Source organism: Giraffa tippelskirchi, chromosome 4, assembly GCF_054371585.1.
Source record: "Giraffa tippelskirchi isolate mGirTip1 chromosome 4, T2T-mGirTip1v1.2.pri, whole genome shotgun sequence".
NCBI lineage: Eukaryota > Metazoa > Chordata > Mammalia > Artiodactyla > Giraffidae > Giraffa > Giraffa tippelskirchi.
The window spans coordinates 172,891,579-172,916,587 of NC_137278.1; the positions used below are offsets into that span (position 1 = coordinate 172,891,579).

At 37.4% G+C, this 25,009-nt stretch overlaps 1 protein-coding gene across 4 annotated transcripts in view; it reads left to right on the forward strand.

The window, feature by feature from the left end:
* The window catches only part of SYT10 (synaptotagmin 10), a 187,750-nt gene that overhangs the window by 156,955 nt on the left and 5,786 nt on the right, over window positions 1-25,009 (forward strand). For 3 of the 4 annotated variants that reach the window (XM_081591569.1, XM_081591567.1, XM_081591568.1), the window contains 4 exons: window positions 8,126-8,246; window positions 18,063-18,234; window positions 21,474-21,603; window positions 24,773-24,963. In XM_081591569.1, coding sequence (XP_081447695.1) covers window positions 8,126-8,246; window positions 18,063-18,234; window positions 21,474-21,603; window positions 24,773-24,844 — 495 coding nt within the window. In that variant the 3' untranslated portion in view covers window positions 24,845-24,963. Of the gene's footprint in view, window positions 1-8,125; window positions 8,247-18,062; window positions 18,235-21,473; window positions 21,604-24,772; window positions 24,964-25,009 lie in introns of those variants that run through there. The other variant, XR_014082402.1, reaches the window with a different exon arrangement.

Genomic DNA, 25,009 nt, shown 5'->3' on the forward strand with positions numbered 1-25,009 from the left:
GTTTTGCTGGCTCAGTAGCACACAAAGACTAAAAGGGAGTGTCCATCCAGTCTAAATATACCTGAGCTATGTATATCATTTAGTCCTCATTTTACTAGCAATTAAGACACAAAATTTTAGAGCTGGAAAATCAACTAGTTTGTCTCTTTGAACACCTTCATTTTATACCAAAAAACACTAAGGCCAAATAGGGTTAAATGGATTGATTGAGGTTAAATTCTATGATTTCCTCAGGTGTATGGGAGGTGTAGGTCAGAGAGAAATAAGTATTTTACTGTAGTTTAAATTCAGTAGACCCTCTTTGGGTCTGCATTTCACTATAGCTTCATTTCATGAAGTAAAATAGTAACTTCATGAAGACACTCATTTGATCCAATAACATATCATTTAACAAAGTGAGGAAAGCCATCTGTTTTCTTACCAAGCAGGAAATTTGGAAGGCAGGCTGCATTTAGGGTCCTAAGTGGATATGATGACTGCTGTCACTATGGCAACAAGTTGTTCATTTAAAGATTTTTTTAATAAGTCTTAATGATCCTTCCTAATATATCTCTGAATTCAAGCATGTCTTTAGCCAGCACTTCCCTATATCTCTTTACTTCAGTGATCCCTCTCTTTGGTCTTTTCCCGGCCTAATCTAGCCTACTTAAAATAGATAAATGTTTTTAAACCATTATTTTCATTCGTATCATTATTTTTGAATGTCTATTCATGCCAGGCACTTTATATGGATGATACCTACCTTGTGAGGTAGAAGTTATTATCCCCATTTTACTTGTGATCAAACTGAAGTTAAAGGAGGTCATATTTTTGCCATATGCTTGGGAACTAGTACACGGAAGATGTAGATTTCAGCTCTGGCTTTTCCAATCCAGGAACCTATGCCATTTGCATTCTGCCAAGCTCCCACTCTCCAGTGTTACCAAAACCTTTGGATCCCTGTTGCCCAGAGAAGTCACCAAACCACCTATATCTAGCCTTAAACCTCCTTCAACACGTTGCCAAACTCCATATTTCTCAACGTAAATTGTTCATTCTTATTTCTGAGTATTTATCATAGTACTCACCTGTAGCATTATTCCTCCTCTTCCCTGTAAAACTCAATTTTGTTAATTCTTCAAACCCAACGTAATGATTATTTCCCTCCAGGAGTGCTTCCCTTGGTTATTATACACACTAGTCATTGAGCCTTTAAACTGCCTCCTCTCTGTATCTTGAGCTTGCTATTAGTTCAGTTAGTCCTGAAATAAGATGTGCAGTGCAATTGTTTGCATGTTGATTTATCTTTCCAACGATTGCTGTTTTTGTGACACAGTACACACAAAAACTTTATAACTGTGTCTATGTTTCAGAGGTTGACTGTAGCCAATCATCAATTATCTTGATCTCTCCAGTTCTATGTCTGTGGAACCAGCTAAAAGAAATCAAAGATACAGTGTCTAATCTGATCCTAGTGTTAGCTTTTATTCATAAACCCTTTATTCCAAGTATGGATTAAGAAAATTGTCATTGTTTTACCAATTATGTGTGTGTGTATCATAATTAAATTAAAGTTGTTCTATCTGAAAGAAAATTTATGGAATATGATATCCTAGACTTAATAGTAGGCTTTCACATAATTATATGCATAAAGACACAAATGTTTTTTAAAGGTTAATATGGGGAGTTCATATTTATGTAGCATTACAGTAAATGAGATTACTCATAAATAAAATTTTCAGAAATTCATAGTATTTCTCATTTTAAGCCAAAATTGTTATTTTAAACATTTTAAGGGTTTGGGATAAAAATAACTCCAAAAAGTAGTGTATACTTCTCTACTTTCTTAAACAAAACATAAAGGATAATTTTCCCTAGCTTGATGACTCAGAATCATCATTTTGAACTTTAATTACTCTTCAACTCTGTAATAAAATGACATTTTTAAGTTACTGAGGCATTATTAGTGTTAGTCGCCTTTGATACAAAATTATTCTAGATTGCTATCCTTTTTAGAATACAGTATTTGCTTCTTTTTTATATGCTTTGTATCTCTGCAGCTATCATTTATCTCTGCTTTTTCTAGACCTAGTGCTGTTAGTTTTCCCAACTTTACAATTTCACGTGTGAGTTTTGATCTGTTATAGATTGATACACCAATTAAACATTCTTCTTAGAATTTTGTCTAAAATAATAGCAAATGGATGTTGAATAGGGATGGTATAGGATCCTTATAGAAGAGAATTTTACTGCATACCCATGTTATATTTATGCTGTATGTTCAGAGAACTTCCAGTTTATTTTCTGGTCTTTTGCTGAGCCTGGAAAGTTCAGATTGTTGAAAGTGACTTTCCTTATAAACTGCATTGCTCTGGGGCAGACAGAGTCAAATAAAACTCAGTCTGGTCCCTGGAGGTTGGCTATCAATATAGGGACAGATTCAGTGGTGGGTACTGCACATTGTAGCTCAGAAGACTGTCACCAAAATCCAGAGATTTGATGCACTTTTGTTATGGGATCTTTTTATAGGTCATACAGCCATTTACCTTCATCAAGTTCATTTCTCATAATTATTTCTTGTATTGCTTCCAGATTTAAAAAGCTGAAGAATATTGGTATTTACCCTAGAGAGTATTTTGCCCTTTTCCATATATGGGCAGTTTTAAGTCTTTCAAATTCTTACTTCCTAGAGGAAAAACTTAGTCTTAATGAAGACTCAAATTTTGTGCAGTTATTATGCAAGTCTATAATACATTAATTTTCCCCACCCAGCTCATTCCAGTTTCCTTAAAACTCCTGACTATATGGAATTTACACATTTAAGTGGGTTTCTTAGTACTGCAGTGAGCAAAAAGCCAGCTAGCTTGTCATCAAAGTGGTCCTTTAATCATGTTCTTTTCTTTCAGTTTATTTGGGCTAGTTCTTCGATCACTCCTCAATTTAACCTCTTCCTATTTGCCAATATCTGTTGATAGTCAAAATTATGTTGCAACTCGATTCATAGATAGGATGTTTCAGAGATGGCACCAAACACAGCAAACTTTCTTTGTTCTACCCCGTAAACATGTGATACATCAAAAGAAAAAGAAAAATTACTCCTACAGATTGTGTGATGTGTAAAAGTAAAACCATCAGTCAGAGGTATGAAAATGTTTTATTAATCCCTTTAGAAGTCTCTGTGTACTTTTTTCTGTGCAAGCAGAAAATGTGGTTCATTTCCTGTTGAATTCTAAGTATTTCATCTCTGAGATTATCTCTCCTATTGCTTTCCTAACTTATCCATCACTATCCCCAACATGTTTCTTGGTGGCACTTGGTAACTTGTTCTATATTTATAAAAGGATCCTTTAATTTTTGTTGTTGTTGTTCAGTCTCTCAGTCGTATCTGACTCTGTGACCTCATGGACTGCAGTACGCCAGGCTTCTTTGTCCACCATCTCCCAGGGCTTGCTCAAACTCATGTCCATTGAGTCAGTAATGCCATCCAACCATCTTTTCCTCTGTCATCCCCTTCTCCTGCTGCCTTCAATCTTTCCCAGCAACAGGATCTTTTCTAATGAGTCAGCTCTTCCCATCAGATGACCAAAGTATTAGAGCTTCAACTTCAGCACCAGTCCTTCCAATGAATATGGAGGACTGATTTCCTTTAGAATTGACTAGTTTGATATCCTTACAGTCCAACGGACTCTCAAGAGTCCTCTCCAACACCACAGGTCAAAAGCACCAATTCTTCAGTGCTCAGCCTTCTTAATGGTCCAACTCTCACATCCATAAATGACTACTGGAAAAACTATAGCTTTGACTAGATGGACCTTTGTTGGCAAAGTAATATTTATGCTTTTTAATATGCAGTCCAAGTTTGTCATTGCTTTTCTTCCAAGAAGCAAGGGTCTTTTAATTTCATGGCTGCAGTCACCATCTACAGTGATCCTAGAGCCCCCCAAAATAGTCTGTCACTGTTTCCATTGTTTGTCCATCTATTTGCCATGAAGTGATGGGACCAGATGCCATGGTCTTGGTTTTTTGAATGTTGAGTTTAAGCAAGCTTTTTCACTATCTTTTTTCATCTTCATCAAGGCTCTTTAGTTCTTCACTTTCTGCCATAAGAGTGGTCTCATTTGCATGTCTGAGGTTGTTGATATTTCTCTCGGCAATCTTGATTCCAGCCTGTGATTCATCCAGCCCTGCATTTCTCATGATGTACTCTGCATATAAGTTAAACAAGCAGGGTGTAAATATACAACCTTGACATACTCCTTTCCCAATTTTGAACCAGTTTGTTTTTCCATGTCTGGTTCTAACTGTTGCTTCTTGACCTGTATACAGATTTCTCAGGAGGCAGGTAAGGTGGTCTGGTATTCCCATCTCTTTAAGAATTTTCCACAATTTTTTTGATCCACACTGTCAAAGGCTTTAACATAATCAATGAAGTAGAAGATATTTTTCTGGAACTCTCGATTTTTCAATGATCCAACAGATGTTGGCAATTTGATCCCTGGTTCCTCTGCCTTTTCTAAATCCAACTTGAATACCTGGAAGTTCTCAGTTCATGTACTGTTGAAACCTAACTTGGAGAATTTTGAGCATTACTTTGCTAGCATGTGAAATGAGTGCAATTGTGCAGTAGTATGAACATTCTTTGGCATTGCCCTTTGGGATTGAATTGAAAACTGACTTTTTCCAGTCCTATGGCCACTTCTGAGTTTTCCAAATTTGCTGGCATATTGAGTACAGCAGGTTAACAGCACTTTAATTTTTACCAGCTTTCAACAAAAAGTGCCTATTCTGATTAATAGCTCCTGGGAGGACAAACATCCAGAAATGGAAAGAAGGATGGGCTACAGACAAAGAATTTTAACCCATTAACTGAATTTCCATGAAATTCTTGGAAAAAGGGAGAATAAGTAAAGAATCAGATAAATAAATGCAGGCTTATTTTATTAACCCTTTATAATCTTATATATTGACTTCCTCCTCAGCTTTGATCTTCGAGGGCAGAATCATGCCATCTCTCTTTTAGTATCTACAGCACCTACCAGTGTACCTAACAAATAATGCTCAATATTTTCTTGGTAGTGAAAAGAATGAGTCCTGTAGGAGGCTGTATCTTCCTGTTTTCCTCAGGCCTCTCCTTTTAGATTTTTCTTACTACTTTAAGTGTGCAGCAAACAACCCAGAGGAGAGCCATTTGGATATACTTTTGTTTTAAAATAATTATTTTCTTACTCTTTTTTAAAAATAATAATTCTTCTATTTATTTTTTTTCACTTAGCTAATATTTCTGAGCCCCTGATATGTGCTAAGGCATTGCTCCATGTGATAGCAATACAGCAATAAACAAAACAGCATGCCTTATCATATCACTTTGTTAAATGCCTTGAACTTTATTTACATTATCTCAATTACTGATTAAAACCCCTGTGGGGAGGATATTTTCTTCAATTTGAAAATGAAATTTCAGAGATTCAAAGCTTAATTAAATTTCCTAGGATCTCACAGCTCATAAGGAAAAAATAGGAGTCAACACAAGTTTAACTGACTCTAATATTTATACTCTTAATTGCTAGGCCTGATGGTTCAGATGGTAAAGAATCTGCCTGCAATGCAGAAATCCCAGGTTCTATCCTTGGGTCAGGAAGATCCACTGGAGAAGTGAATGGCTATCCACCCCATATTCTTGCCTGGATAATTCCATGAACTGAGGAGCCTGGTGGGCTACTGTGCACAGTCCATGGGGCAGAAAAGAGTCAGACATGACTGAGCAACTAACACCAATTCTAGACCATGAATAAAGAAATGGGAATTATATAGATCAGAACTTGAATTGTAAGAATTAGTCCAATAAATGTTAATAGTGTTTCATGAAAATTTTTAAGAACCAAGTTTTATGAACCTGAATGAATAGCAACTTATTCTTCCCCGTATTAAATCTACCACAGATTTTCTTACCAGGAATAATTTAATTTAACTCCTGTAAACAACTCTTTGAGAAGCATCCAGAATATGCATTGTTCACACTCATTTTCATTTGTCCACTATCTATGCAGAATTTGACAGCAAATTTATCTATACCAGGATACTATGGACAGTTTTACTTTACAAATGAAGCAAAGGAGTTCAGATTTTTATCCAGATTAATAACATTTTCATTCCTTCAAAAACTGCGCTGGAAGTCAGCTATGTACCTTCATTAGGTTAAAAAATAAAATAGATAAGAACTATATTCCCTTAGTTGTGTCTGACTCTGCGATCCCATGGACTGTAGCCCTCCAGGCTCCTCTGTCCATGGGATTCTCCAGGCGAGAATAATGGAGTGGGTAGCCATTCCCTTCTCCAGGGGATCTTCCTGACCTAGGGACCGAATGCGCATCTCCTGAACTTCAGGCAGATTCTTTACCACTGAGCCACCAGGGAAGAATGGCAATCCACTCCAGTATTCTTGCTTGGAGAATCCCATGGATAGAGGAGCCTGACGGGCTACAGTCTGTGGGGTCACAAAGAGTCAGACACAACTGAGCGACTAACCCATACTCCCTTCAGTTCATTTCAGTCGCTCAGTCATGTCCCACTCTTTGCGACCCCATGAATCGCAGCATGCTAGGCCTCCCTGTCCATCACCAACTCCTGGAGTCTACCCAAACCCATGTCCATCCAGTCGGTGATGCCATCCAGCCATCTCATCCTCTGTCGTCCCCTTCTCCTCCTGCCCCCAATCCTTCCCAGCATTAGGGTATTTTCCAATGAGTCAACTCTTCGCATGAGGTGGCCAAAGTATTAGAGTTTCAGCTTCAACACCAGTCCTTCCAATGAACACCCAGGACTGATCTCCCCTAGGATGGACTGGTTTGATCTCCTTGCAGTCCAAGAGACTCTCAAGAGTCTTCTCTAACACCACAGTTCAAAAGCATCACATCTTTGGCACTCAGCTTTCTTTATAGTCCAACTCTCACATCCATACATGACTACTGGAAAAACTCCCTTAGACCTTACATATGGGAGTCAGGGAAATGAAAAATGAGTTTAAAAGATAATTCTGATGATGCTTAGTGCTATGAAAAAATGTGAAGAATCTGTCAGTAGGGTGGATATAGGATAGGAAGCAGGAAGGCCTCACTGAAGAGATTTTTTTTTGAACTGAGTCCTACATGGTGAGAAGGAATCAGCCATGTAAAGTTATGGGAGAGAAAAAGAAAATGCAAAAGTCAAAAGCACAAACAAACATCATCTGATGAATAACTGAAAAAAAGCCTTTTGGCCTACATGAGAGTGAACTGAGGGAGGAGCAAGAGATTAACAGAGTGATAGATGAGACCAGATCACATAGGGCCTATGTGTATGACTTTGTAATACATTATCTAAACAAAGACATATTTAATAATAGACAGAGATATTCCTAATAATTATACAAGGACAAAAGTAATCTGGAGTTTCCTAGATATGCCAGCTGTTTAGATGATTTTAAGCAGGAAAGTGAGATAATGTGATTTGCATTTCATAAGTCACCACACTGACTGCTTCTGATCAATCTTTATAGTAATCCTGATAAGAAGTGAAAGTGGCTTCCATGAGATTAATAGTAATAGAGCTGCAAAGAACGTCAGTAATTTCAGATACCTTTTATAGATAATGTAGACAAGATGTGGGTTGGATGTATTAGGGGTGAGAGAAAAAGAAGAATAAAAGTAAGTGCTAGGTTTTTAATTGCAACCTCTGGATGAATTAAGATGGGGAAAACATGTACACCCATGGTGGATTCATGTCAGTGTATGGCAAAACAAATACAATATTGTAAAGTTAAAAAATAGAAAATAAACTAATTAAAAAAAGATACCATTTCCTGATTTTGGAGGATGACAGAGGAACTGGTTTTAGTAAATGTTTGCAAATGAGTAGAACCAGCAGACTGATTGTATTAAGTTTGAGATTCTGGTTAGAAATACAAGTGGATATATCAAAATACCAGCTGAGATATACTCTCCTTTCTTACCTGTTTATTAGAGCATTTTTGCATTATAACACATATCCTCAATAAAACAATTTAAAATGGAATTCAAATAGTCCATTAAAGGGATTTTTTTACTCAGCAGTAATTTTTTTTTCACTATCTGGTATTTTAAATTGCTAACATTACTTATTTCCTTTCTAGGAAAGTATAGATCTGGGTGAAATCATGTTTTCCCTTTGTTATTTGCCAACTGCTGGACGTATGACATTGACAGTCATCAAGTGCAGAAACCTGAAGGCTATGGATATCACTGGCTCATCAGGTATGCTCACAATTGGTTAATGGGTACATTCCCGAATAAACATGCCATATAGCTGAAATTATGAATGGCTACTGAATTATTAAGTTCATTCTTCTGTTGTGGGGCACTATGTGCTAAGTCGCTTCAGTTGTGTCTGATTCTTTGTGAACCTATGCATTGTAGCCCACCAGGCTTCTCTCTCCATGGGATTCTCCAGGCAAGAATACTGGAGTAGGTTGCCATTTTCTTCTCCAGGGGATCTTCCCAACCCAGGGGTTGAACCAGCATCTCTATGTCTCTTGCATTGGCAGTGTGTTCTTTACCACTAGCAATACCTGGGAAGCCTTGGGGCACTATAAAAGTAGAAAAAGAGGTTACCAACTAAAGTGTCCTAAACACCTCTTTAGTTTACATTATCACTATGACATTTTTCAAAGGTATTATCAAGTAGATGGCCTTTGAACTTGGGTTTATATTTTAATTTCTTTCTCTACTGATTTAGTTCTTTCACAAAAAATGTGTAACTTACCATACACTTCAGGGCTTCCCTTGTGGCTCAGCTGGTAAAGAATCTACCGGCAATGTGGGAGAGCTGGGTTCGATCCCTGGGTTGGGAAGATCCTCTGGAGAAGGGAAAGGCTTCCCACTCCAGTATTCTGGCCTGGAGAATTCCATGGACTGTATGGTCCATGGGGTCGCAAAGAGTCAGACACGACTGAGCGGCTTTCACTATTTACAGCTCGTCAGTTGCTTATAAAGGAAGATCCTTGGACTATGGGTTTCCCTGGTGGCTCAGATGGTAAAGATTCTGCCTTCAATGTAGGAGAACTGGGTTTGATCCCTGGGTGGAGAAGATCCCCTGGAGAAGGGAATGGTTATCTACTCTAGTAGTCTTGCTTGAAGAATTCCATGGACAGAGGAGCTTGGAGGGCTACAGTCCATGGGGTCACAAAGAGTCGAGCACAACTGAAGTGACTGAGCATGCATGCAAGCAGAAACAGAGAGATATAATAAAGTAAATGAACACACCTTAAAAACATTCTTGGAGGAAATTTCTCTTGTGCTAGATTTGATAAAGAGGTAAAACCACATCATTCTCTTAAATCCCTTCATTTAAATCACCACAGTTCTGGAGTTATTTGTAAGTTAATAGGGAACTTCGGCACAGCTCTGTGGAAGAAACAATGATAAGGACAGAGAAGGGAGGTCAGTAGCATTTGTTGAATTAAATAAATAAGAAATAGTAATAGATGACATGGGGAGTTCAATCTATAACCTTTTGGTTCTTCAGAACAAAATAAACTAACTTTGCATCACAAAAAGTATTAAGAACTCTAATGTAGAAAGGATTCCAGGAAAAACTAACTGAATAAAAAAAAATGAAGTACAAGCATGAATATGGATATCATGCTCCTTTCGATATAAGAATGTGGAATCTTAGAATATGTATCATGTTGCTAATACTTGCATAAAGAAATATTTGAGTGATATATAAAAACTGAGGGGTGGAGAAGTATGGGAACAGATGGGAAGGAGACTTCTCATTGCTTATCTTTCTCTGTCTCATCTTAAAATTTGTTATGAATTTTTATTCATTCTTAAAAATTTTCAGTGCCATTGGAGAAGGCAATGGCAACCCACTCCAATACTCTTGCCTGGAAAATCTCATGGATAGAGGAGCCTAGTAGGCTAAAAGTCAGACACAACTGAGCGATTTCACTTTCACTTTTCACTTTCATGCATTGGAGAAGGAAATGGCAACCCACTCCAGTGTTCTTGCCTAGAGAACCCCAGTGACGGCGGAGCCTGGTGGGCTGCCGTCTATGGGGTCGCACAGAGTTGGACACGACTGAAGTGACTTAGCAGCAGCAGCAGCAGTTGAAATATAAAGATAGAAAGGAAATTAATTCCACATTCATTTTGGTGAAAAAGTCTTAAGTAAACAAATGTGGAAGAACTTAAGATAAACAATGTATTCTGCAAATTATTGTTTATTTTGCTCTTTCTACCACGTATTGAAAGAGAACCAAATTTCCAGACAAGCAAACAGCAAAGTTGCAATTAAGTTCAAAAATATTTTTTATTTATATGAAGCTTCTCATCAGGGGAGTGCATGCTTTGAGAACATCACCTCATTAAGACTCACAACAGCCTTGTGAATCAAGTAAGGAACCAGTAAATTATCTTTATCACTAATAGAAAAATGTCATCAGAGACATGATGGGGGTAGTAAATGATAAACCAGGCTTCATTCTCGCTGTTAATAAGAGACTTAGGCCTGGGGCTCATACCACAAAAGTGAGTTTCTTCCTTAGAACATAGTTCCTATTATTAAAAATTGAAAAATATATAGGAATGTTTCTATTTTGCAAATAAGTTCATTTATATCATTTTTAGATTTGCATATAAGCAATACCATGCAGTATTTCTCTTTCTCTATCTGACTTATTTCACTCAGTATGACTTCTCTAGGTTCATCCATGTTACTGTGAATGGCATTATTTCATTCTCCTTTAATAGCTGAATAATATTCCATCATGTATGTATGTGTGTGTGTATGATATATATATATATATCATATATATATATATATACCACATCTTCTTTATCCATTCCACTATCAATGGACATTTAAGTTGCTTCCATGTCTTGATTATTGTAAAACAGTGTTACAGTGAACATTGGGATACATGTATACTTTCAGACCATGTTTTTCTCTGGGTATATGCCCAGGAGTGGGATTGCAGGGTCATATGGTAGCTATGTTTTTAGTTTTTTAAGTGAAGTGAAGTGTTAGTTGCTCAGTTGTGTCTGACTCTTTGTGACCCCATGGGCTATAGCCTACCAGTGTCCTCTGTCCATGGGATTTTCCAGGTGAGCATACTGGAATTCTTAAGGGAGAAAGGGAGTGGGTAGACACTCCCTTCTCCAGGGGATCCTCCCAACCCAGGGATCAAAACCTGTGTCTCAAGCATTGTGGGCAGATTCTTTACTGTCTGAGCCACCAGGGAAGACCCAGTTTTCGAAGAAATCTTCATAGTGGCTGTATCAATTTACATTTCCACCAACAGATTAGGAAGATTGCCTTCTTTCCACACCCTCTCCAGCGTATGTTTTTTGTTGACTTTTTGATAATAGCCATTCTGACTAGTGTGAGGTGATATCTTATTGTAGTTTTGATTTGCATTTCTCTAAATAATTAGCAATGTTGAGCATCTTTTCATATGCCTTTTGGCCATCTATATGTCTTCTTTGGAGAAATGTCTATTTAGATCTTCAGCCCATTTTTTGATTCGGTTGTATTTTATAATTGTTATTTTTTTTATTATTTGTATTTTTGCTGTGTTGGGTCTTTGTTGCTGCATGTGCTTCTCTCTAGTTGAAGTGAACGGGAGCTACTCTGTAGAGGCCATTTGGGTTTCTCAATGTTGTGGCTTCTATTGTTGGGGAGCATGGGCTCTAGGGCTCATGGGCTTCAGTAGTTGCTGCATGTGGGCTCAATAGTTGTGGCTCCTGGGCTCTTGAGTGTATAGGCTTAAGAGTAGTTGTGGCTCATGGGCTTAGTTGCTCCGTAAAGTGGGATCTTCCCAGATCAGGGATTGACCCCATATCTCCTGCATTGGCAGGTGTATTCTTTACCACTGAGCAACCAGGGAAGCCCTGGGTTGTTTGTTTTGATGATGTTAAGCTTCATGAGCTGTTTGTAAATATTGAAAACAAACCCCTTGTCAGTCACATTGTTTGCAAATATTTTCTCTCTTTCTGTGGATTGTCTTTTAGTTTTGTTTATTGTTTCCTTTGCTATGCAAAAGCTTTTGAGTTTAATTAGGTCCCATTTGTTTATTTTTGCTTTTATTTCCACTACTGTGAGAGACAGATCAAAAAAAGATGTTGCTGTGATTTATGTCAGAGAGTGTTCTGCCTATGTTTTGCGCTAAGAGTTTTTTTTTAATTATTTATTTTAATTGGAGGCTAATTACTTTACAATATTGTAGTGGTTTTTGCCGTACATTGACATGAATCAGCCATGGGTGCTCTTAGAGTTTTACAGTGTCTGGTCTCACATGTAGTCCTTTAATTCATTTTGAGCTTATTTTTGTGTATGCTGCTAAAGAATGTTCTAATTTCATTTTTTAAACATATAGCTGTCTAGTTTTCCCAGCACCATTTATTGAAGAGACTGTCTTACCTCTATTGGTTCATTGTTTAGTTTTTCCACTTTTGTCATAGATTAATTGACCATAGATGCTTCGGTTTATTTCTGGGTTTTCCATCCTGTTCCATTGATCAATATTTCTATTTAAACAAACTCACAGAGTTAGAGAACAAACTTATGGTTACCAGGGGGAATGGGTGGGGGAAAGAAATAGTCAGGGATTAGGGGATGGCTATGTACACCCTGCTATTGATATATACAACCTGGGCTTCCTTCATAGCTAAGTCAGTAAAGAATCTGCCTGAAATTCAAGAGATCCAGGGTTCAATTCCTGGGTCAGGAAGATCCTCTGGAGAAGGAAATGGCAACCCACTCTAGTATTACTGCCTGGAGAATCCCATGGACAGAGGAGCCTGGTGGGCTAGAGTCCATGGGGTCACAAGAGTCAGACATGCCTTAGCAACTAAACCACCACCACACCCTGCTATATTTAAAGTGGATAACCAACAACACCTACTGTATAGGGAAGCTAACTCTGCTCAATACTGTAACAGCCTAAATGGGAAAAGAATTAGAAAAAAAATGGATGCATGTATATGTATAACTGAACCACTTTGCTGTAAACCTAAAACTAACACAGCATTGTTAATCAACTCTGTATGTGTGTTTGTTAGTCGCTCAGCTGAGTTTGACAACTGTATGCCAATGTAAAATAAAAAGTTTAAAAAAATGCAAACAGTCATTGAGTATTTCCATTTTACCTTGTTTTCCTCTATATACCTTATATCCAGCCACAAAATGTGTTTTGGCCCCTTGGTACAAATGCTTATGAAATATACAGATACATTTTTCTAGAATCTAAAAAACATTAATTTCATTAATTTGCTGAAATAAATTAATGTCACATTTTTGGCTTATTCTAAGGAAATAAGATCTATTATTACACTGATAGAAAAAAAAGTTGTGATGCTACAATTGGAGGGTAAGTATAATGAAAAAAAGAACAAATGAAGAGGGAATAGACAGTTTTAACCACCTAGCAAACTCACCCCAATGCCTATACCCTCTTCCAAAACCGTACTTCCTTTTTATAAAAAGGTACAAAAAGCAAACTTTTGATAAATATTATATCAGTTCAATTCAGTTCAGTCGTTCAGTCCTGTCTGACTCTTTGTGACCCCATGGACTGCTGCATGCCAGGCTTCCCTGTCCATCACCAACTCCCGAAACTTGCTCAAACTCATATATATTGAGTCAATGATGCCATCCAACCATCTCATCCTCTGTCGTCCTCTTCTCCTCCTGCCTTCAGTCTTTCCCAGCATCAGGGTCTTTTCCAATGAGTCAGTTCTTCCTATCAAGTGGCCAAAGAACTGGAGCTTCAGCTTCAGTCCTTTCAATAACTATTGAGGACTGATCTCCTTTAGGGTGGACTGGTTGGATCTCCTGCTGTCCAAGGGACTCTCAACAGTCTTCTCCAGCATCATAGTTCAAAAGCATCAATTCTTCAGTGCTCAGCTTTCGTTACGGTCCAACTTTCACATCCATACATGACTACTGGAAAAACCATAGCTTTCACTAGACAGACCTTTGCCAGCAAAGTAATGTTTCTGCTTTTTAATATGCTGTCTAGATTGGTCATAGCTTTTCTTCCAAGGAGCAAGTGTCTTTTAATTTTATGGCTGCAGTCACCATCTGCAGTGATTTTGGAGCCCAAGAAAATGAAGTCTGTCACTGTTTCCATTGTTTCCCCATCTATTTGCTATGAAGTGATGGGACCAGATGCCATGATCTTGTTTTTGTTTTTTTTTTTAATGTTTTGGAGAATAACTTCAGAAAGAATGAAGAGACAGAGCCAAAGTGAAAACAATGCCTAGTTGTGGATGTGACCAGTGACAGAAGTAAAGTTTGATGCTGTAAAGAACGATATTGCATAGGAAACTAGAATGTTAGGTCCATGAATCAAGGTAAATTGGAAGTGGTAAAGCAGGAGATGGCAAGAGTGAACAAGATTTTAGGAATCAGTGAACTAAAATGGACTGGAATGGGCAAATTTAATTCATATAACCATTATATCTACTACTGTGGGCCATTATATCTACTACTATTCTAAGAATCCCTTAGAAGAAATGAAGTAGCCCTCATAGTCAACAAAAGTCTGAAGTGCAGCACTTGGGTGCAATCTCAAAAGAACAGAATGATCTCTGTTCATTTCCAAGGCAAATGATTCAATATCACAGTAATCCAAGATTGTGCCCCAACCACTAATGCCAAATAAGCCGAAGTTGAATGGTTCTATGAAGACTTACAAGACCTTCTAGAACTAACATCCAAAAAAGATGTCTTTTTCATCATAGGGAACTTGAATGCAAAAATAGGAAGTAAAGAGAAACCTCTAGTAATGGGTAGTTTGGCCTTGGAGTACAAAATGAAGCAGGGCAAAGGCTAACAGAGTTTTGCCAAGATAATGCAATGCTCATAGCAAACACCCTCTTCCAACAACACAATATATGACTCTACACATGGACATCACCAGATGGTCAATATCGAAATGAGATTGATTATTTTCTTTGCAGCTGAAGATGGAGAATTTCACTCTCCTCTTTCACTTTCATCAAAAGGCTCTTTAGTTCCTCTTCACATTCTGCCATAAGGATGGTGTCGTGTGCATATCTGAGGTTATTGGTATTTCTCCCGGCAATCTTGATTCCAGTTTGTGCTTCATCCAGCCCAGCATTTCACATGATGTACTCTGCATATAAGTTAAATAAGCAGGGCGACAATATACAGCCTTGATGTACTCCTTTCCCAATTTGGAACCAGTCTTTTTTTCCATGTCTGATTCTAACTGTTGCTTCTTGACCTGCATGCAGATTTCTGAGGTGGCAGGTAAGGTGGTCTGGTATTCCCATCTCTTGGAATTTTCCACTGTTTATTATGATCCATACAATCAAAGGCTTTGGAATAGTCAATAAAGCAAAAGTAGATGTTTTTCTGGAACTCCCTTGCTTTTTCAATGATCTAATTGATGGTGGCAATTTGATTTCCGGTTCCTCTGCCTTTTCTAAGTCCAGCTTGAACATCTGGAAGTTCTCAGTTCATGTACTGCTGAAGTCTGGCTTGGAGATTTTTGAGCATCACCTTGCTAGCACGTGGGATGACTGCAATTGTGCACTAGTTTAAACAATCTTTGGCGCTGCCTTTCTTTGGGATTCAATGAAAACTGACCTTTTCCAGTCCTGCGGCCACTGCTGAGTTTTCCAAATTTGCTGGCATACTGAGTGCAGCAGTTTCACATCATCATCTTTTAAGATTTGAAATATCTGAACTGTAGTTCCATCACCTCCACTAGCTTTGTTCGTTGTGATGCTTCCGAAGGCCTACTCGACTTCTCAATCCAGGATATCTGGCTCCAGGTGAGTGATCATACCATCATGGTTATCCTGGTCACTAAGATCGTTTTTGTATAGTTCTTCTGTGTATTCCTGCCACCTCTTCTTAATATCTTCTGCTTCTGTTAGGTCCTTACCTTTTCTGTCCTTTATTGTGACCATTTTTGCATGAAATGTTCCCTTGGTGTCTCTAATTTTCTTTAAGAGATCGCTAGTCTTTCCCATTCTATTGTTTTCCTCTATTTCTTTGCACTGATCACTGGGGAAGGCTTTCTTATCTCTCCTTGCTATTCTTTGGAACTTTGCATTCAAATGGGTATATATTTCCTTTTCTCCTCTGCCTTTAGCTTCTCTTCTTCTCTTAGCAATTTGTAAGGTCTCCTCAGGCAACCATTTTGCCTTTATTTTTCTTGAGGATGGTCTTGATCACCACCTTCTGTACAATGTCATGAACCTCTGTCCACAGTTCTTCAGGCACTCTGTCTATAAAATCTAATCCCTTGAATATATTTGTCATATCCACTGTATAATTAAGAGATTTGATTTAGGTCATACCTGAATGATCTAGTGGTTTTCCCTACTTTCTTCAATTTTAGTCTTAATTTTGTAATAAGGAGTTCATGATCTGAGCCACAGTCAGCTCCTGGTCTTGTTTTTGCTGACTGTATAGAGCTTCTCCATCTTCAGCTGCAAAGAAAATAATCAATCTCATTTTGATATTGACCATCTGGTGATGTCCATGTGTAGAGTTGTCTCTTGTGTTTTTGGAAGTCGGTGTTTGCTATGAGCAGTGTGTTATCTTGGGGAAAACTCTATTAGCCTTTGCCCTGCTTCGTTTTGTACTCCAAGACCAAACTTGCCTGTTACTCCAGGTATCTCTTGACTTCCTATTTTTGCATTCCTGTCCCTTATGATGAAAAGTACATTTTTTTTTGGATGTTAGTTCTAAAAGGTCTTGTAGATCATCATAGAACTATTCAGCTTCTTTAGCATAAGTGGTTGGAGCATAGACTTGGGTTACTCTGATATTGAATGCTTGCCTTGTAAATGAATAGAGATCATTCTTTCAGTTTTGAGATTGCACCCAAGTACTACATTTTAGACTCTTTTGTTGACTATGAGGGCTACTCCGTTTTTTCTAAGTGATTCTTGCCCACAGTAGTAAATATAATGGTCATCTGAATTAAATTCACCCATTCTGGTTCATTTTAGTTCACTGATTCATAAAATGTCAATGGTCACTCTTGCCATCTCCTGTTTGACCACTTCCAATTTACCTTGATTCATAGACCTAACATTCCAGTTTCCTACGCAATATTGTTCATAGGAAGTCATTGGACATTGCTTCCATCACCAGTCACATCCACAACTGGGCATTGTTTTCGCTTTGGCTCTGTCTCTCCGTCTTTCTGGAGTTATTTCTCCACTATTTCAGGGGTATATTGGGCTCCTACCTATCTGAGGAGTTCATCTTTCAATGTCTTATCGTTTTGCCTTTTCATACTGTTTACGGGGTTCTCAAGGCAAGAATACTGAAGTGGCTTGCCATTTCCTTCTCCAGTGGACCACGTTTTGTCAGAACTCTACCTATGACCCATCCATCTTGAGTGGCCCTACACGGCATGGCTCAAAGTTTCATTGAGTTAGACAAGGCTGTGTTCTATGTGATCAGTTTGGTTAGTTTTCTGTGATTGTGGTTTTCATTCTATCTGCTTTCTGATGCATAAGGATAAGAGGCTTGTGGAAGCTTCCTGATGGGAGAGACTGACTGTGGGGGAATCTGGTTCTTGTTCTGATAGGTGGTGCCATGTTCAGTATATCTTTAATCCAATATTCTGTTGGGCTGTGTTCCCTTCCTGTTGTTAGGCCTGAGGGCAAACTATGGTAGAGGTAATGGTGATGATGGCGACTTCCTTCAAAAGGACTTATGCCCACACTGTTGTATTCAGTGCCCCTGACTCCACAGTCGGCCACTGTTGACTGATGCTTCCTCCAGAGACTCCTGGACACACAGGAATTGACTTCAAAGTCAAATTCCCTGGGAGTTCTCAGTCCCTTTGCTGGATCCCCAGGTTGGGAAATCTGTTGTAGGTCCTAGAACTTTCTTAACAGGGCAAGAATTTCTTTGGTTTAATTGAAAGTATAGGACATAATATACCATTATAGGACATAACATACCACTATAGGACATAATATACCACTTTTCTTATTTAATAAAATTAACCACAGTTTTTATTTGTGCTTTGTACTATTATTTGCATTTTATTAAAACTACCTTTCTATTGCTAGATCCTTATGTCAAAGTGTCTCTGATGTGTGAGGGTCGAAGATTAAAAAAGAAGAAAACGACTACAAAGAAAAACACTCTAAACCCTGTGTACAATGAGGCAATTATTTTCGACATCCCTCCGGAGAATGTGGACCAGGTCAGCCTCTCCATTGCAGTTGTGGATTATGATAGGTATGTTCATTTCTCTACTCACAGAGTAATTCCTACATTTAGTCATATGTGGACCAAATTCAGCTTTTCAGGTTATTTTCTGCTACAAGAACTTTAATTTAAATTGGAAAGGTAAAGATTATTTATTCAAAATTTACTTTATTCTATGCTATAACATTTCATTTTTCTTTTCCAAAGGACATCATTCTGAAGTTGAAGGACAGTTGTGACATAATGGGTGTGGAAGTTGTATGGGATACATTATAAGAAACATTTTTGTGACTTTTTAAAATAGTAACAGCAAAAATTACAATCAATGGATTTTGCTTTTCCAAGTAGGCTGGAATATGAATATCATGATGCTTACCTGAGCTGTATCATTAGTTAGCTGTGTAAAGGGCAAGTTTTCTCTTAGAGATTCACTTTTCCATTTTTAAAACACTAGTATAATGTGAATTGTGAACAGTGAGTATTAAGAGTTGAAGGTGAATATTGTCCATATTGTTACTGCCTTGAAGGTTTCACACTAACCTTAAATTATTGCTTTATGGATAGTTCTTCTATCTCACACACTTTGATTACTTCTCCTTTCATAAAATAAATAGGTAACTCCTGAGTAAAGCACTGAATCTTCTTCCTGTTGCAGCACCTACTCCTTCCTTATCTGAAATGTTGCCCTGCTCAGTTTATCTCATTCCATTCATGGTTTATAGTTCTGCTCAATTCACCACTTCTGCATCTTTCTTGGCTAACCAATTTCTTCTTCCTCTGAACTTGTGTTCCACTGAATTTCCTTGCTATATAATTCTTTTTATTGTTTTCTTTTTATATTTATAAGGCTTTCAAAAGTGAATCTTGTATATTTAAGCTACAAAATTATCAGCGCATAGATAGTGTCTTATTTTGTTCTAAAGATAACACATACATAAATATTCAGAGTGTCTATTCTGTATTATTATGCAAATGGTAGTAGCCAGGACCCTATAACAGAGAGACATTAAAAATGGTATACTCTGGATTACAGCTAGAAAAATGAAGTACTGAAAGATAAGATGATTTGTACTATCTATTTGAAGTTAGTTTATATCACAGTTTACAGAAAAGCTGACACTGTTTGAAGAGAGAGAGGGAAATCTTTAATTTCCAGTTGAAATGGCAAACTCTAAAAATATTACAGTGTTTCAATTAGAAGCCCTTGTTCGACTTTATCAAAAAATTACTCCCATTGATTTCTCACAGCAAAGACTGTAGGTAGATACAATTGAGCATTTGTCACCCAAGTAACTTTAGGGAAGTGGACCCTGACAATCTGTAAAATGAATTTTAAAAGTTATTTATAAAAATATACTTTTGGGGGGACTTCATTTTAAAGGGAAAGATACTAAGTATCAGTTCAGTTCAGTTCAGTCACTCAGTCATGTCTGACTCTTTGTAACCCCATGGACTGCAGCACACAGTCTTCCTTGTCCATCACCAACTACCAGAGCTAGCTCAAACTATGTTTTTCCTTACCTACCTTTTAGTCTGCTAATGACATTAATTCAATAGGTTGTTAACTCTTTTGAGGGCAGTGACTTGTTTATTGTTTTATCCTCAGTGCCTAGAAAAAACCTGTGGCTCCTTTAAGATTCTCAATAAATAATTGTTGCATACTGAGAAAATGAATAATTCATGACTACTGGAAAAACCATTGCTTTCACTAGACAGATCTTTGTAAGCAAAGTAATGTCTCTGCTTTTTAATATGCTGTCTAGGTTGTTCATAGCTTTTCTTCCAAGGAGCAAGCATGTTTTAATTCCATGGCTGCAGTCACCATCTGCAGTGATTTTGGAGTCCAAGAAAATAAAGTCAGCCACTGTTTCCACTGTTGCCCCATTTATTTGCCATGAAGTGATGGGACTGGATGCCATGGTCTTCGTGTTTTGAATGTTGAGTTTTAAGCCAGCTTTTTCACTCTCCTCTTTCACTTTAGTTCCTTTAGTTCCTCTTTGCTTTCTGCCATAATACATCAGTTAATGACTACATCATTAAATAACTGTACAATTAATACGTCAGTGACAGTGAGAAATGTTCCAAAATCATCTCAAAAATCTCCTTAGAGTTTTCTGTCAAAATAATGCTAGAAAAAAATGCCTCTAACTCGTATTCTGTTCTTGAGAAGCAGCTTATCCCATATATGTTTGGGTCAACTCTTTTGATTCAAGTCTTCTATCTCTTACTAAGTGTACAAAGGCAGGCAGGTCCCCTCTGAGTTTTTAACTTTTTTGTCTGCAAAATGAGTTGATAATAATGATATTCATGGTCATGATGTAAAGATTAAGTGAGTCAGTACATTTAAATTACTTAGAAAAGTGTCTTGCACATAATAAGCTCTCAAAAATAATTAACTATCATTATTATTTTGATTTATTGCTATGAAAACAAGACATGAATAGGAAATAAGAATGTTCACTATGCTCTGATGCTATGCAGTAAGTTAAATGCCATGGTTCAAAATGTAGCCCTAAAAAAAAAAAAAAAGTAGCCCTGCCCTGTTTAATTATTATACCAGTAGTAATGTTCACTGATATATCATTTAGAATCAATTAATTATGGTCATTTATACAAGCTCATTTATATTGAACTCTTTGTGAGTAATTTATGCATCATTATAAAACATTAAGCCCTTTGGGAAAAGGAGATTAAAGTTACATCACTTCAAGTTAATAAGTCTGCTTCTAAGAAAGAAACTCATCATATAGGTAAGGACCAACTGGCATTTCACATTCACACTCCTATTATTGTGAAATGTGCTTAATTTACAGAGCACTAAAATAGTTTGTGTATAGTCCTTTTACAAATTCATTTTTGAATGCTGATCCTGCTCAGTCACTTCAGTTGTGTTCTACTCTTCGCGACTCTATTGATTGTAGCCCACCAGGCTCCTCTGTCCAAGGTATTCTCTAGGCAAGAGCACTGAAGTGGGTTGCCATACCCGATTCCAGGGATCTTCCTGACCCAGGAATCGAACCTGTGTCTTTCATATCTCCTGCATTGGCAGTTGGGTTCTTTACCACTAGAACCATCTGCGAAGCCCAATCTTGTTTAGTAAGTTTTAACTTACTTAAGACCTTTCATTTGACCTGAAGTAGTTTAATATGTAAAATTATCTGGAACTTATCACAAAATCTACTGCTTTAATTGTGCTTAAAATTCTGTTAAGGTGTGTGAAACTTATCTTTGAATATTGAAATGAAAGTAAAATATTCTCCAAATCATAGGGTAGGACACAATGAGGTCATAGGAGTGTGTAGAACAGGCCTGGACGCTCAGGGTCTTGGGCGAGACCACTGGAATGAAATGTTGACCTATCACCGAAAACCAATAACGCATTGGCACCCTTTGCTGGAGGTAAGCTCTGGACCTCTCTCGCATCTACTCTCTTGTTTATCTCTTGTTTAAATATTATTTATCTGCTCTAGCATTTTACATATTCACCTTCTTAAAAAAATAGCTATTTGCTCTTGTTTTTGTCCCACAGACTCTGTTATCCAGTATGCAAAGTTCTGTATGTCTTGTTGGTTTTTAAAAATAAGTAAATTTTCTGAGTTTGATATTCCTTTAGAGTAGGTCCATAAAAATTGCAAATCTATTATTTTCTCTACATAGTCTGAAAACTTGTGTCATTAAATGGTGGAGCAATCAAGTAAATTCATTATTACCTGGAAACTGAATTTTGTTGCTTCTCTTTTGTGAAAACAGCCACCTCACCTAAACTTCCCAGGAAACCCTAAGTAAAGATGTCACTTATATTTAAGGGGGCAGGTATATAACATAACATAACATATTGAGATATTACTTAATATGTAAGGGGGCAACTATCCAGAGCTACTGGCTCTGTTCAGGAAGTAAAAAGTCTCACAGACTGCTTTTAAAAATATTGAGGCATCAGTTTGCATAAGTTGAAAACCTGGCTCTGCTGTGTAACCACATATTGGAGAACCCTGGGCAAGACATAAACCTAAGTTTCTGTTATTACTACTTAATAGCAGTAAACTTAGAGTAAAACTAGATGAACTGCTGACTATTAAGTACTTAACACAGAGTATAGCACAATGTTGTTCTAAATTTAACTAATATTAATAGTTATATTAACTAGAAGTGATATCAATACCAGTTTCTATCAGAATTTTTAGCCATGAAAGCAGTTGTCAGTCTACTCAATACACTGAATGTTGCTAGGTGAAGTGATTTTCTTTCCCAAAGACTGGAATATCTTGAAGAACCTCAAAATAAATTATTTATATGACCTAATTAATTGTGAGTTAATAAGAGGTGGAATTTATGCAATTCAATACAAAAATTTATGATAACCACACAGTAATAGTAAGTGAAGTATATATTGCCATCTCTACCATGGATAAGATTCTGCTTCTTAATCTGTCACTAAGCATAGGTTGAATAGCAGAGACAGAGCAGTATAATTAACTAAATGTCATTGAACCCTCATTCTAAACTCAGCTTGGTCACAAAAGTGTGACCTTGGCTGTGTTACTCAAGACATTATAGGAAAAATTCCATGAACACTATATAAACAGCACATGCTCAGACATAGGAGGTGAAATGTCATCTTAGATAAATTATCTGCTTTATTACATTAATGTTCCAAATCTTTAGCTCACTTCACAATTTATTGTAAATCATAAAAGACAGACACACTATGCAAATGCACATTCACACAGCACTTTCCCCTAAATAATAACTCAGTAAGTCCTGAGAAGGCTGTTTCATTTCAATAACGTATATTATCTGAAGTACACTCTATTGCTTTGCTATTCTTTTCCTGATTCTCATCTTTGTTTTTACTTAAAGTTTGAAAAGTGATTATTAGGTCTAAGAATCTAGACATAAGAGTGGAGTTTGCTGGGCAGAGTACTACACTGAAGGCAGACATGAGTTCTAACCCTTGTTCCTCTGACTGTCTAATCCTGGGAAGACCACATACTCTATCTTCAGCTGCATTTCTCTATATTTAGAAAATAGAAATGCACACCTCTGGGACTTCCCTGATTGTCCAGTGGCTAAGACTCTGCATTCCCAATTCAGGGGCCCCAGGTTTGATCCCTGGTCAGGGAACTAGGCTCTATATGTTGCAACTAAGCATTCTCATTCCACAACCAAAGATCCTGCATGCCACAGTGAACACCCAGCACAGCGAAAAAATTAATAAATATTAAAAAGAGAGAAATATACACTCTTACAGAGTTTATAGGAATGATATAGGGATAAGTGAGATAATGTGATCAACAACTTTTAACTAATAAAAGGACAGATGTTTTACAACCCAAAGCATATTATAATTGCTTATGATTAGTAAGTTGGGCATGCAGCAGTCCATGGGGTTGCAAAGAGTCGAACATGACTGTTTGACTGTTGTTCAGGGCAACTGAACAACAATAAGCAGTTATACATTTATATGATGAGGAAAAACTATAAAATAGGCATGAATTTGTGTGTGAAAACATGGGAGAATTCTTCAGTCATTGTAGGGTATATAGGAAGGATAAACATCAGAAGAAGATCCTAGATACAATTTTCTAGCTGCTCACTAGCAGAGGACAAGAGGGCTGAAAGGATTATGCAGAGGTACATTCTCCAGCAAATAGCTCACTTTTTCTGACTTCTGCACCTGCATTCACTGGTCAAACAGAACATAGGGACTACAGATCTAAGAACTGGCTAGATTTTGAATTGTGGGAAAGTGCTGTGTGTGGAATTATGTGTTTTGTTGCCACAGCAGGGATTAAAATGAGAAGGGAACAATTACTCAAGAGCAGAGTAAACTGGTAAGAAAGAGACTAAAGCATCACTTGCAAAATCTGTCTACTTCTACCTGGATATAAAAGTTTATCCTATTGTAATTAAACATTTAAAATACACATAATATTTAGGGACCAGAAGAAATTATTCTTTATCCCTTGTGGCTCCTATTTTCCAAACTCAGTCCTTCTCATTAATTGCTTCTATAAAAATCACCTCCTGCCTTAAAGCAAATGGAATGCAGTCTTTTGTTCTTGAACCTTCTTGCTCTTACCCAACCATAGAATGAAAGTGTTAGTTGCTCAGTTGTGTCCCACGATTCTTTGTGACCCCATGGACTGTAGCCCACCAGGCTCCACTGTCCATGGAATTCTCCAGACAAGAATACTGGAGTGGGTAGCCATTCTCTTTGCCAGGGATCTTCCCAACCCAGGGATCAAACCTGGATCTCCTACATTGCAGGCAGATTCTTTGCCATCTGAGCCACCAGGAAATAAAAACTAATAGTCTGTGATAGAATGTGAAATGAATCTGCAGTTTCCCTGCATGTCATCTATGTACCATGCTCTGCCTACATTTTTGTGAGATGTTTATGTCCCCTCATGCCACCTGAGAAGGTGTTAACGAAGGTCATGGGGAGTTATGTCTATCTTCTCTTCAGAGACTAGCATATCATGGGTGTGAATATTCACTATTAAAAGGTAACAACAATTACCCACTTTATTATTTTTTTGCACATTATAAAATTATTATCTTTCAGTTACCCGGCCGGGCGACCAGTTTTGATAGTCAAGGATCCTGTCCATCTCCCAAGCCAACCTCCACACCATAATGCTTCCAAAATAATGCCATTATAATAAGGACCCAGGACCATGCACTCACCAAATCAGAAAAAAAAAAAGTGGAAGGTTTGATTTCCTTACTTGAAATACATCCTGATAACAAACAAAATATTGTGTAAATTTTCTTTGCCTTTATTGTCTGTTTACTAACTTTG